Source organism: Antedon mediterranea, chromosome 2 (assembly GCF_964355755.1).
Source record: "Antedon mediterranea chromosome 2, ecAntMedi1.1, whole genome shotgun sequence".
Taxonomy (NCBI): Eukaryota; Metazoa; Echinodermata; class Crinoidea; order Comatulida; family Antedonidae; genus Antedon; species Antedon mediterranea.
Window position 1 is genome coordinate 5,855,362 of NC_092671.1, and position 13,458 is coordinate 5,868,819.

At 30.6% G+C, this 13,458-nt stretch overlaps 1 protein-coding gene across 1 annotated transcript in view; it reads left to right on the forward strand.

Moving 5' to 3' along the window:
* The first annotated feature begins 1,482 nt into the window (after positions 1-1,482).
* LOC140040169 (mitogen-activated protein kinase kinase kinase 2-like) overlaps positions 1,483-13,458 on the forward strand; it is a 39,006-nt gene continuing 27,030 nt past the window's right edge. Inside the window, exons 1-2 of the mRNA XM_072085889.1 lie at positions 1,483-1,805; positions 12,968-13,175. Of these exons, the coding sequence (XP_071941990.1) occupies positions 13,160-13,175 (16 nt within the window). The 5' untranslated portion in view covers positions 1,483-1,805; positions 12,968-13,159. The remainder of the gene's footprint in view (positions 1,806-12,967; positions 13,176-13,458) is intronic.

Below are 13,458 nucleotides of genomic sequence, written 5' to 3' on the forward strand. Positions count from 1 at the left end.
TTCAGGTAGGCCTATTATATGGCCCCCTGTGCTTACTTGAAATCCCGATTAAATATTTATTTTACTCCGACAACCAACCAACAAGCGCTCAATACTCCGATGGCATAATGTTGGCCTAGATGAGAATACATTTAGTGTGACCACGATTTCGTAATATTGATTAATATCGGGATTTTTTAGGTAGGCCTATATGGCCCTGGGCTTCTTACTTGAAAATCCTATGTTATTCCTTCCCAACTAACCAATCAGAGCTCATCATTCCTATGACATACTGTCGGCCTAAATAAAAATGGATCGTAATTTACAATTTGTTGTCACCTTCTTTTCATTTAGTTAATTAAACTACAAAAACTAACAAATGGATTTTTTTTTTTTGTTGGTACAGTATTGTAAGTTTTTAAAATTATTTCGTTTTAATTTGATAAGCACCCACGTTTACATAATATGCCACTGTTTTACTCGATAAGGATATCTGTTGTGATATCAGGAGAATATATGTGAATTTCGATTCAACATTTCGTTTCTTATTTTTAAAACATCACATGACAACACATATCCAAATATAAACCCGTGTAAACAAGCTCCTGCTTATTTTTTGTTGGGTTTTTTTGCTTTAAATTACAGTTTTTTCAGGTAAATAATAAAGGTTTTACTTTCGGATCTGTATATCGATTGATCATTAGACTGATTGGCTTCATCGATTATTGATTGATTTAAAATCGAGTTTTACAGATCGTTGCCAGCCTTCCGAAATGTTTATCTGTTAAAATCGGTAAAAATTATTTAAAGAATCAATCAATTTTCCATCAAAAAAAAATTTGCATCCGGGTCGTCAAGTGTGTACATTGACATGGGCTATCATTCCCATCCCACTACCTAACTGTAAATTCAAATTCCGGACCTAATTTTATTTTCGCCGTTTCTGAATGAAATTTTTAAATTTAATACTAAATATTAAACCTTTACGAACATGAAGTTTCAATTTATACTATTTTAATAAATTTTAAAAAGTATATATAGGAACCTATTTATATATGTTAAATATTGTTGTATTTATTTTATTTCAGGCGGTTTTAATATAACGCCTTACACATATAGGCCTAATATAATAGACTGTAGGCCTATACAAAATATACATGAACAATACAGGAAGCCCTATGAAAATATAAAGCAGGCCTATTGTGCACCTACCGACCTCAAAATTGTTTTAATGACGATAATGTTTAATTCAATGGTCTTTTTTATTGAATGTTTTAAAGTCACGTATGCAAAAGTTTGTATTTTTAATTGTTATATTCCGGGTCTCGTATTAAGTTGTTGGTAGTCGTGACCGCCGAGTTCACGATGATGACATCATCATTATTCGCTTACTCCATGATGTCGTCATCATAATTTGCTTTCGGGTTGGGAGAGATTCGCAGCTCTGGAAACGTAATGCACAAATTGCACATTGGGGCATGTCATCTGATATTCAAGTGGTAGGCAAGTGCGGACTTCAATGCTGAGTACGACTTTGGAAATGTTCCAATTTTGGGACAGATGATTTGCTTGTATAGGATATAAACATAATATGTTAACTGGTACTTAATTTTGAGGAATATAGTATTGCAATTATCATTATAGGTTCAAAAACATTTTGAGTTCCGCATCGTTGAGCCAGTGGCGGGTTTAGTCAGACTCCTCCACCACCATTTCGCAGCAAGGCCCAAGGTGAATCCTGTCACTCAGGCAGGTATGAATGGTTGACAACTTGTTGCTGTGTTGAATGTTCGGAATCTAAAGATACAGGATATCATGTTAAAATGGTAAGCACACCACTGATATTATAGGCCTAGCTTTTTTGAATGAGTATTTAAGTAAGTGTTAAGTAATACCATATATAAGAATAGCTCCAATGTCGTCATTTAAGTTCATTCAAGAGTGTAAAAAATGTGACAGTCATTCAGGTCGAAACGACCGAGTAAAGATTGATAGGTAACATAGGCGGATCCACATAGGCCTACCAGACTTGTTGCTGTATTGGAATACACATAGGGGCATGTCATCTGATATTTAAGTGGTAGGCAAGTGTAGACTTAATGGAATGTAAGACTTCACAAGCAAGAGAGCTGTGGTGTAATGAGACAGCAATGTTTAAAACTTAACATTTAAAAGAGACATTTTTTAAAAACAATTTTAGCAAATAATTATCAGAATAGAAGGAAAATTTATGTCATTCAAATATTTTTTTCTATTCATTCTAGTTTAGGGTAGACCTATAATTTCAACCGATTGGTGATCTTTAAAATAGTAACCTTAAAAGATGTTTTATATTATTGTATTGTTACCATTTCTGTTTTAATTTTATCTACTAATTCTATCTAATGATAATCTATTAATCCATTAATATACATTTATATATTTTTTTCTCCTTTCAATGTATAATTTTCTTGTTTGTTCATCAGTTTGATAATTGTGATACTGTAGTTTTATTTTTTTCATACGGCCTTGTGGAAGAATACATTTTGTTGTGAACGAGCCTTCATTTTAAAATAAAGATTTTAGTATTATTATTATAGTGTGTTTCAATGCTCTATGGTATATAACTGACTGAAAGATAATATGTATGATAATATGATAATATACCATAACACAGGATTGTCTGGTTTAAGAGTTCAATCCACACACTCTGTAAACAATTAAGTTTATTATTCAAAGTATGTTTATGTTATGCGCGATTTGAACGATTTGCGCAATTTGAAATTGCGCAAAAAAATCCTTGCGCAATTTGAAATTGCGCAAAGAATTCTTGCGCAATTTAAAATTGCGCAAGGATTTTTTTGCGCAATTTCAAATTGCGCAATCAACTTGCGCAATTTCAAATTGCGCAAGAAAATCTTTGCGCAATTTTAAATTGCGCTGCACAATTTGTAAATTGCGCAAGATAGTTCTTGCGCAATATGACACCTTTGCGCAATTTGAAAACGAACTGTAAATTTTCCCATACATGGCTAGGCTAGGCCTAGGCAGAGGAGTTTAAAATTTAGTATTTTATTATATAAATAAGACCATTTCAATGAAGATAATGTTTAATACTCACTTTTTAAGTTTTTAATATTAGTTTAAGCTAGGCCATGTAACCTAGTCAGTATCAGTAGTCCAGACCCTAGCTAGGCTAGAGTAGTATAGCCGGCCGCCCGCGCCGCGCCCGCCTGGTGGAACACCACCGCTTCGTTTTCCTTCGTCGGTTCTTCGACGGTATGCTAACTTATAACAATATTTGCACTACTAAAATAAGGAAATGCGATATTTATCTTTAATTTTGAATCATTCTTAGAAATTACTATAAAAATATGGGTGTGCATGATTTCACAATCTGTCGAAAAACCTTGCGCAATTTGCAGATTACTTGCGCAATTTAATACGTTGCTTGCGCAATTTGAAACACATGTTTCAATTCAAATTGCGCAAGGATTTTTTTTGCGCAATTTCAAATTGCGCAAATCGTTCAAATCGCGCATAACATTTATATTAGAGATTGGTTTATAATTAATAAATCAAGTAGAAATGGATGCATTATTAAAAATCACCAATTGCTTACTGTACTGTAGGAATTAAATTGAAAATAATGTGCAGATTCGCAGAAAAATAGTACATTTTTTAGAATTTTTAAAATATAATAAAAAATGGCAAATTTCAGATAAAATTCACATAATCAGAGTACAGTAGATGCATTTCTAACATTTTATTGATTGTTCAGGAATTTTTGGTATCCTCCTACTCATAATATTTTACTGTATGTACACTTCTGTATTTACACTCCATAAAAAAAAAATGTGTTATATTCCATCTAGATAGAGGTGTTGTTTTAATTTTTCTGTGGTATTTATCGTGTCATGTTTTTCAAATTTATGATCCGGATTAGAAATTGTATGGAATATCATATTTCAAATTCATAGTTACAATGTAGCAACAGTCAGTTAGTACATACAGTTGGTACGTGTAGCCTGATTACAATAAGGAATTATCTCATCACGTTCTTATCGTTTACTTGAATCTCGGTTATAATCGTATAATCCTGCCACAAATCAGTTTCAGTTTTGATGTGTGTGATTTTGTTGCTATTAAAATTCATCAGCCTTATTCTTTATTCTACCTTTAGGCTTAAGCGATAAAATTCAATAAACGACAAACAGTTTTGCCTTTAAGGTTAAGTCGTGAATTTTGAATGGTAATAAATTGTATTTGTGTTTAACAAGATTTAGAGTAATAGACAGATATTCATTGGATTTAATGTGTGAATAATGTGCATTTTGCCAACAAAGATGGATTTACAATTTAACAGTTATCAAATTTAAAAGGTTACATGGACAATTGTACTGTAGACTGCCCTGTACAACTATAGTCAGGTTGTACTACAGTATACAGATTACATACTGTACTTGAGCAGTCTCACCAAAATATTATAGTAAATGTACCAAGTACCGTAGGAAATAAAAAAAATCGTAGAGCTACACTGAGTAATGTAGCCCTATATGAAGAACCTCACTTCTCATGCAGGATGCTAATCGCTGGTGTGTGGCACTGGTATTGTGACTGTTAAAATCTACTATTTATTTTAACAAATTGTCTTTAAAATATTCAACTACAGTACAGTACTACTGTATACTGTATATTCATAGTCCAATTACAGTAGTAAGTGATTGTAAACTTAAATTTTGTTTAGTAAAAGTAAATGTTGCTATATCGGCATACCGATATTAATATAGACCAATAAAAGATGAATTGATGAATTCAACTATGTGTGTAGGTCTATTACTTTACAGTCAACTCATCCCAAAGCAGAAAATCTAGCTATACTAATGTACTCTTAAAAAATATATTTTTAATAACCAAACCCAAAATATGTCAGATTTTAATGCGATTAGACAAACAGACAAACAGCCAATCAAATTAAAACATTAGATCACAATTTAGTTTGTTTTGTATACTGTACACAACAAACCTAAAGTAATACTGTATAATATATATAATTTAAATACTGTATACTGTATTTCTAATAATTTGCTATTCCAATGATTGTATATTTAAATAGTAATTTCCAACACTGTCAAGTACTACCTGTACAGTATGAATTATACTGGCACCTGCCAAAATTTCCTATGGCTATAAAACGCATGGCATTTCAAACGAGAATTCATTCCAAGATTTATTGTACACCTGTAGTGTTTTAAATGCATTGTTGTTTACTTCAAACGAGGTTTAATTTAATAATTGAGAAACAAAATTAAGGAGTCTAATAAATTATTTTAGTTGTTTGTCGGAGGACTATACACAGTATGAATCCATCATATAACTAAATCTTTTGGGAATATAGAATATTACTTTACACACACGTTTTGTGTAATTTACATGATGTTTTTTAATTTGTTTTAAATCATTCTTTAACAAAAATGAAATCTCACCATTTCATTTTCTACTTCAAATTTCCTTGTCTGAAATAATTGGAAAATACAGTACCTTGAACTTTGACATTGTAATGTAATTGAACAGTTTACATTGAAGAACAACCCCATCTATGAATGGTGCCAAATTTAGCGACGCATTGTGATTGAATAGCGCCACATTCAGCTAAAAACCTATTTAATAGCGCCACATACACAAAAAACATTCAGTAGCTTCATATTCAAATAAGAACCTTTCTAAAAAAACACTAAAACATTAGTTTGGGCTGTTTGCACATAGAAATCCTACTGTAGACTATACAAATTTCTTGATTTCGTGTTTAATGTTATTTTCTCAAATCATTTTGTGGCACACATTCCTTTATCAATTAACAACATCATATATCATTTTTTTTAAGCTGCAGAAACTACAGTATCAGTATCTGTATTCGTAACGTACAAACACCATCTCTGGTTATCGCGTACGTTGGGTAGGGTCATGTACAAAAATAATCATTTATTGCAAAGTGTGCTTTTGAGAAATTACTTTCGATGTCAACGAAAATGTAGAATATTAAATCTGTACTATCGAACGACAGATTAAATGAATTATGTATGAAGTCTAGCATGGAACAGGCTTTGTAAATAACACTGTATTGTGGCTGCCAGTCAATTGTACCAGGTAGTGTTTGGAGTTTTGATGGGAATCTAAACATCTGTATGCGGTACAATATGGATACAGATCTATGTACAGGTCAACCTTTGTTTACTATGATTTCATTTACTAGATATACACTGATGAAATTTACTTAGGGCCGGTTCAGACCTACGTAGTTATGCTTTCGTGTCGTATATGAAAGTAAACCTTGATCAACATGGTATGTAAAACAACAGGGATATACACAAACGATAAATGATTTATTTATAGTTATTTTATTTATTAAACCTAAAGAGGATAACCCTAAACAGCATATGCTGACAATCAAGAGGCCCTCGTATTAAACATGTAAAACAAACATATATGAAAAAAATAATAGGTCTAAATAAAAAGTTATATACTATACATGCAACTATACAAAAATATACAAGTATACACTATACAAAACAAAGTGATTTTTCTTTCTGCATCAAATACTGTACTTATAAATTATCTATTGACACCGCATATCTTAATTTGCAGGGTAGCATATTCAGATAGGTTGGTGCTCAGTAGATAAAACTTGCTGGAAGTTTTGGTTCTAGGAAAAGGGACAACGCCAAATTTCCTCTCACCGGCACTTCAAGTACATTGATTGAGAATTCTGGCAAGACGCAGGTCAATAGTGATATGTGTCTTTAGGCTTTATATAATTCTTCTCTACCTACAGTAGGCATTGCGCCATCATGATTACAAAAATGACTTAAAAAAAATATGGTGAATAGACTATAATAAAAGAGTACAGGTTATTTGTTGTTTCTTCTTTTGTTAAATTCTTGACAGTTTCCCAGGCATGCAATTAAACTGTATAGCTGAAATACAATGACTATCAACTTTGCACAAATAACTACCATTCCATAACCAAGGACTAAAGGACACAATATAATACCAATTGTCTAATTACAGTATTATGCTTTACTTCTCATGTTCAGTAAAGTACAGTCTGTCTCTCAGGCAGAATAATATTAATACAATAATAGTATACAGTGAATGATATAAATGATCATGTACATGGAAGGAAATGCTAATAAAAATGTATTGATTTATTATTTTACATAAATATATGTAGAGCTTTAAAGTAAAAATAATTAATAGGTTGAATTATAATTTTTATATTACATGGATATTTTTATATATCTCCTTGTGATGTAACTTGTATTATATTGTATCTATTTTAATGCAGACATTTAGCAAAATTTACTTTTAGATACAGTATAGTAATACATTATTAATTGTTATAGGATATTGTAGTAGGCCTCTATAGTTTCACATAATTAAAGCGAATGTGCATATACACTGTACTGTTGTAAATGAAGTATAATTTCTAGAAGCACATTACTTACATAATAAATAAATAATAGTACAGTACTGTTAATTCTAGTATTTTAAACATTTTATTCATTATCTAAAGACATATCACTGTACAGTATAACAAACAGTATTAAATAGTAAGAAGAAAATAATAAGATAAATGTTTCACTTCTAATATAGAAATCGTTCCTCCTTTTTTGCACTTGAATTTCAAGAGGTTGTAATCAATACAAGAAGTAATTTTTTACTCTGTAGCTCATTAAGTATGCGTTAATCCCATTCCTTCCATCTTATAATTTCCAATTTTATTATGCCACATCATTCATTCCTTTTGTTACAATCGTTCCTAGTGCTTGTTGCTAGGCAATCAACCTGCCATCTTAAGTGTTGTCATGCATGATGAGTTATTTTGAAAGTTCTTTGATTGAAGCCAAGACAGTCGTGTTTGAGTACATTTGTCTGTCTATTCCAATGATTGGTTTGTGTAATTTAGTCATTGCTAAGAGAAAGATTATCTTTTCCCATGTGGGAAAGCAAGTACAGTACTATACTTGGCAAAATATTTTTTTAATTTAATATTTAATTAATCAATGGCTTTCTATTTTGCTTCAGACATTACAAATAAGTATAAATTATTTAAAAAATATTAAGAATTTAAGTTGATAAATTCAAAATATAGAGGTGTTTAATAGAAGTTATTTCTTGCGTTTCAAACAATATCTATATTATTTTGTACTGTATGTACTTGTTTTTTTTTTGTTGCAGTACAATACATTTTAAATGTTCACATGAATAATGTTGCATAAATTATAAAATAATAACAAATTATAATGTAAAGAAAGCACATTTGATTATAATTAACCTTGCACTAATTGCTTTCCTCTGGAGTATTCATTATAATTAATTTAAAATATGTTATTTTCATTTTGAGACATAAGAGCAAGTTTTACGGTGATAGCACTTAGCTTTCAACTTTCATGATTGTTCTTGACATAATATTCAATAATTTATTCAAAATAATTGATACACAAAAGTCCCACAGGCTAAATTGATAGCTTCCTTTGCTGTTTCAGTGACGACATACAAGTAAAGTACTACTGTATAAAGCTCTGTCTACACTTTATGTGACAAAAAAATGTAATGTGCCCATATATGGACATGATGATGTCATATCACTACCATATTTGGGGGGTATCACTACCATATTTGGACACATCACACTTTTTTTGCGATAAACTAGTTTGATAGTGTAGATAGAGCTTTAGATAATAACATTATATTTAATATTTTATATATAAACTATTGAAACTATTTCTATTTGAATTTTTTTAATAACATTTTAATAATTTGTTATTTTAGATGAATGTACTGCTATATTAAAACCTTGTTTGTGTTATATTTTTAGATAGAAGGCTCAAATGTTAAATTAAATGAAACATTAAAATTAATATTTTTCATTTCATTTCAAAATTTGTCCAATGGAAACGATAAATCAAAATCTCTTACTTTAAATTTAAATAGGAAATTGGAAGGGATATATCAGTCAAGTTATTAATACGACAGCATCTCATCAGTGTACTGATAGTAGCAAGTCCAGGTGCCTGGAAGTAACCACTTAATTATCTCTTTAAAACACTGCAATTATTTGCTTGCACTTTCTCCAAAATCTACACCAGGATCACATTTTCGCTTTTCTTGTACCCCTTTCAAAGCCCTGTTTTACCCTCTCCGGTAACTGAAAGTGACATGGGGGTAATTAGGCCCCGAAAAGGATTTTCTTGTTACACGATGCAGGAGCTAGCCTTCACTGCTCAGGAAATTTAATTTTTGAATCGGTACTATTTAGCCTTGCAGCTTGTTATGTGCATCATTAGTTTCGAATTTGCATATTTCAGATGTCTGCGTGGTAATCATGACGTGATAATTAGTTGATACCATCTTTTTTTTTTACTTTGTCACTCTTGGCCCCGTTCAAGATGTATAGACGACAGTACAGCTTCCAAAGTGCTTTCCAAATAAATATTTTGTATATATATAATAATCAACAAATTTGTTTTATCCCTTCCCGAACGAACATAACCAATACATTACTATTCCAGTTATTCACCATTGAAAATTCGCCAACAAGATGGTGCCCGTCAATCAACTTCTAGTAATTAACCAAATTGCCACTCATTATGTAAATCAAAGAGTTACTTTTAAATAAATTTCTGACAATTTTTTGAAAACCAACTATCTGTTGACAGTTGATAAGTTGTCATTTCCTTTGTCAGAAAACCATTTTACATGCTCTATTAACTTTACATTAGAAACCACAAAAATCAAACAATATTCATGATTCCAATGGCAATCCCTCATAGCTTTTTGTTGACACAATGCTAAGATAAGGTAAAGTTATTTTTGCCAGTCCTTGGCTTTTATGAATATGAATTATAAATTGAAATACAATTTAAAAAAATACTATAAACTATGTCAACAGTTTTTGTTGTCTTTTTAATTTTGTTTAAAATTTTTATTTTTTTTTTACAATCAAGGTTTATTGTTGACCAAAATAGATTAAGTTTTACCCTGTTTATTCACGGTGTGATCCGGAAACTATTTTAATCTAGTACAATTATGTCTTTAGAAATAGTTTTAAAACTTGGACCGTAAAATCGAACTAAATAAAACCAAAACAAACATTTTTTTTTCATAGAAAATAGTTTCCCACTAGAGGGCGTGATTCGCGGATGGCACCATTATATATTATGGATGCTCTGCTGCTATTAATCGACTATTCAGGCCTTGTCTTTTAAAGCGAGCGAGTGCGATCACTCACCTAACACACTCCTAAACTGCCCTGGAGGAGTGCGATTTACAAAACGCTTAAATTTGGTAAACTTCTACACAATACAAACAGCACACCTACAGCACCCCTGAATGTATTGAGGAGTGCAATTTGTAGCACACCTATAATTTTCAAAAGACAAGGCCTGACTATTGTTCGTTTGTATAATAATGTTCATGAAAAACTTAAACTTCAGGTATACATTATATAAAAAAGTATTATTTAAAATTAATTAATTTAAAAAAATTCTTACAACCCTTCGGCCAAGATAAACTCACAACTGAGGCGGCATACTGTAAGAACATGACTATTATTTAATTTGATACTTGAGGGAAATTACCAATACTCTCCACATATTTATATTTAGGTTTTTTCAATACTACAAATGAAGCATAATTTATTGATTCTTGTTACTCCTTTGATGACGTCAATTATGCAACTATTCAATAACTACAACTAAATTAACAATAGGCCAAATCTAGAATGTTCCTTTTATACAATAGTTTGTAATCCACGGTCCCAAAGCTTAATTCTTGTTCGTCTCAATGGTTCCAAATTCTTTCTAACTCTATACAATTTATATTATTCTAGCTAGACGTTGTATTTGTGGTTTGTTGATAGCAATCAACTGTAATTCTTTGAACCTGATGATTTCTAACAATGACAAGGTGTGGTGGATATTTCCTGTTATATTTTGGTTTATAAGAAAAAGTAAACATTTTAATATCATAATATTGACTCTCATTTCAGACAGTTAGTAAATAAGTAGGCGTTTATTTGGATGTTATACGTTTATTGCCATGGCCCACTCCAAAAAAGGGTGGTGCATTTATATAAAAAACAAATACAATTTTATACACAAACAAATAATAGTGTTAATAGTAAAGGTTAAAAAAATAATTCAAATTCAAAACAAACCATTAAAAATCAAAATGCATCATCCAGAGAAATAGTATAGTATAATTAAATAAAATCATTGTAGAATCATATAATTTAAATATTATATATTTATATTGATTACTGTACGTTTTAGCTTTTTTGTGGGAGTGGCACGCCTAATTGGCAACAGAAGCTATTGGCCTCTTTTGCATGCCACTCCTTGGTGCAATTTAGCTATTTTTTTTGTATTGTCATGTCTATATAACTTTGCCGAAATTAATAAAATGAAATAAAAAAAAATCATAATTTTTATTTTGATAATTTTAGAATCATATCTATAATGAGATATTGATATGAATATTAAACTATAAATATGAATAATGCATGAAGTTGCAGCAACTGGTTATGTAATGTTTGACCTTATAAAGGTCACCAAGTTATTTGATTGGAAAGTTTAATTTGAATTTTAAATGAATGAAAGATTATCTCCTGCATAATGGTAGTATAAATAGCTGGAGCCATTTTAACCTTTGAATCCTGGACCTAGAAATTTGATATATCATAGTGTGTGACTTTAAATTAGGTCGAAATAAACGTAGGTCTAGTGGCTTTAAATATAGGTCCATTTTTAACACGGAAACTGGGTTAGAAGATCTTATCTGTGTTGGTAATTATTATTTTACATTTTTACCATTCCTTTTTATCTCTCTTTTCAAAATTAAAAGATCCCCATAAATACTACAATACAATGATGTAAGGTATTCACATGAAAGGGTGTAGGTCTATGAAGTATTAAAAAGCCCCTGTCTGATCATCTTTGGGGTTCATTTCTAATTATAAATTTTCAACAAGTAGTCTGTCTTTCTTATTGGCTACAATACGAAGGCTCCGATTGGTTGAAATTGAATGCTTGATTGACAATCTGGAAGTGTTAATTAAATAAAAACATACGTTATAAATTTATTTTTTACAAACCATGTAATTTGTATTTGTGTTAAAAAATTGGAAAGATCTGTGCCTGTTAGAAACACCTGTTGAGTTTACCCATTGGGAATGAATATGATTCATTGTAATGCAATCAAATATATAGATGGAGATTCCAGGCATGCTATGTCGTCAGTACAGTAGACATTACATCATTGCCTATAGCATTTAATATTACTGTGTTGGGTGGAGTAATAGGGCTTGTGACTTAAGGGCAGTTGTGACAGTTAGTTCACATGGCTGTTGGTTTATGACCAAAAAAAAATCTAGTAGATCATTTTTTATGCTACTGTATGTCACAGGGTAAATGCCCTCCAATGCTGGAGTACAGTAGTTGCATTGGAATGCTCATGCTCTGGGGCCCCTCGAGCTCTACTGTAGGGCCTCTGGGTTTAGCCAGTGAGCGCTCATAGCCGTTAAGCCACTGTGTGCGAGTTCAATAAAATGAATTGTACTTTTTTTATAAAAGTTTAAAAAGAATTTATTCAGTGAATACTGTTAGTTTGTGAACCAATAGAAATAGAAATTAGTGATGATTTCAGCATTAAATAAAAACAAATACATTTAACCTAACAGATTGGGTGTACAAACTAATTCCATTTTCTCATAAACTGAATATTTCTAATTAGATAGATTGACCTTGTTTCTGAATATTACAGAAATAGTATTTCTTCAAAGACAGATGTTTTTTTGCAGTCATATGGTACAATTGAATTTGCATTGCCACAGTAGTATGCAAACATTCAATATGCTCTAACGTATTATTTGTTGTGTTTATTTTAGTAATGTAAATATAATATTTCTGTTTTCAAACTTTTTAATCTTTTAAATTTATTGTTCTTACAGAAAATGCTTCAAAGTTTGCGTGGAATATTTTAGTGATAAGTTGGAACATTTTATACTGACTGCAAACACATTATTATATTCATCAACAATACAAATACGATGGAATTATATTAAAAAACCTTGGAAAGGAAACCAGGAATTTATATGTATACTTGACTCTTTTTCTTAGTACTGTAGAGGATATCGACGAAAATGACCATGAGTTATAGTAAGTATATTTTCTTACATTTATATTTTCATTGACTTACAAAAAGAAAAACATTTTAAGAGAAAAAAAAATTTCATTAAAAGGTAAATATTAAAAAGTTATAATAAATTGACATCACAGTATTATGTGTGCATGATTTGTGAAGATGTGTAGACTTTCAAACCATTTTTGTACTTTACTGTAAATACAATTTCTATTTTCAAATAAAAAAATCTACAATAATTATTTTGAAATTATCCTGTTATCTCTCACTTTCTTTCATGTCTACTAAAAATGTACTAAA